General features: G+C 47.0%; 1 protein-coding gene across 1 annotated transcript; it reads right to left on the reverse strand.

The window, feature by feature from the left end:
- Window positions 1-605: 605 nt before the first annotated feature.
- LOC107580495 (PI-PLC X domain-containing protein 3) lies at window positions 606-1,262 on the reverse strand (the record flags this gene model as incomplete). Its single annotated transcript, XM_016266183.1, has 1 exon — window positions 606-1,262. A coding segment is annotated over one exon (657 nt), but the record flags the coding sequence as incomplete, so codon positions are not given.
- Window positions 1,263-1,266: the final 4 nt, after the last annotated feature.

Raw genomic sequence — 1,266 nt, forward strand, 5'->3', positions numbered from 1 at the left:
TCTGGGTAAAAACATCTTTTGCAGAAATATTACCTAATCAGCTAGAAAAAAAATTTATTTTCCAAATATTTCTTCTTCAGAAATACTAAAAGAATCATTCTTTTAAGAAACCAGAATCACTGAGAGGAATCTAATTATTCAATTTCTCTACAATTCCAATGCCTAGTTGTTATGGCTGTGCTTAGCTGCATGCCCAGTGGCACACTATATATCATGCCTGCTGACAGGCGAGAAAGAATAACAGAAGATCATCCTTTGACAGCCGCAGATGCCAATGTATTCCACGCGGGAAGCGGAAAGACCCCTTCTCAGTCATTTGAATGAGCAGAATATTGGTGCACTCTAGAATTAATGCACCAAATATGTTGTTCTGTCGTCCAGAGCCATTTCGAAATCTGCTTTCTGCCAAGAGTTTCATGTTTCTAACCAAGCCTGACAAACCCTGATCAGTGAAGCCCAAGAGACTGAGCAAAGGCTAATAACTGTAATGAGATTAAAATGGGACTGTAAAAAAATCTGCCTGGCGCTGATTTGAAGATAACAGAGAGTGAGATCTAATGAGTCAGCATGTTCTTTATTTCAAAGAATGGATTATGTACAATAGCCTACCTCTCTGTGATGGTCTCCCTCAGACCGCTGGTGACACCCTTCATGACGGTGCTTGCTTTGGGAGTGAGAACCACTTGGGAGACAAAAAAGGTGCCCTTACGTCTCCGATCCTTTACTGAGGCTTGAAGGAACTGAATGAGCTTCTCAGGATCTGTGGTATTGGCCCAAGGAGAGGGCATCATCTGACCCGGCCACAGGAAAGGAACCTCCAGAGCCATGGGATTGTGATAGAAGACCAGCACCTGATACTCTTTCTCCCAGAGGTACTTCAGGCTTACCTCTTGAGCAAACACTACTGGACAGAGTCGGTCCCCGAAGATGGTGCGCAGCATCTGGACCAGCTTCTCGTGATGGAGGTTCTGTACTCCGTAGAAGTGGTTGAAGTCCAGGAACACAACCTCGCGAGCGTGGGAGGCCAGGAAGGTGCTGATCTGCTCCAGGCCTTCACGTACGGTGGCGCTGAACAGGCCGTGTGCAAAGTAGAGCTCATTTTCGGGGTCTCTGGGTTTGGTGGATATGCGGAGGTCAAAGAAGCGGATGCCCGCCTCCAGCTGGCTGGTGAAGTTCATGGTCTGTGTCGCCAACCACTTCCTCATCAGCTTCTTGGCCACTGTGCCAAACACAGAGACAAAGTTCTGCACGGTCTCAGGCTGCTCC

Source organism: Sinocyclocheilus grahami, unplaced genomic scaffold (assembly GCF_001515645.1).
Source record: "Sinocyclocheilus grahami isolate Dianchi unplaced genomic scaffold, SAMN03320097.WGS_v1.1 scaffold34653.1, whole genome shotgun sequence".
Taxonomy (NCBI): Eukaryota; Metazoa; Chordata; class Actinopteri; order Cypriniformes; family Cyprinidae; genus Sinocyclocheilus; species Sinocyclocheilus grahami.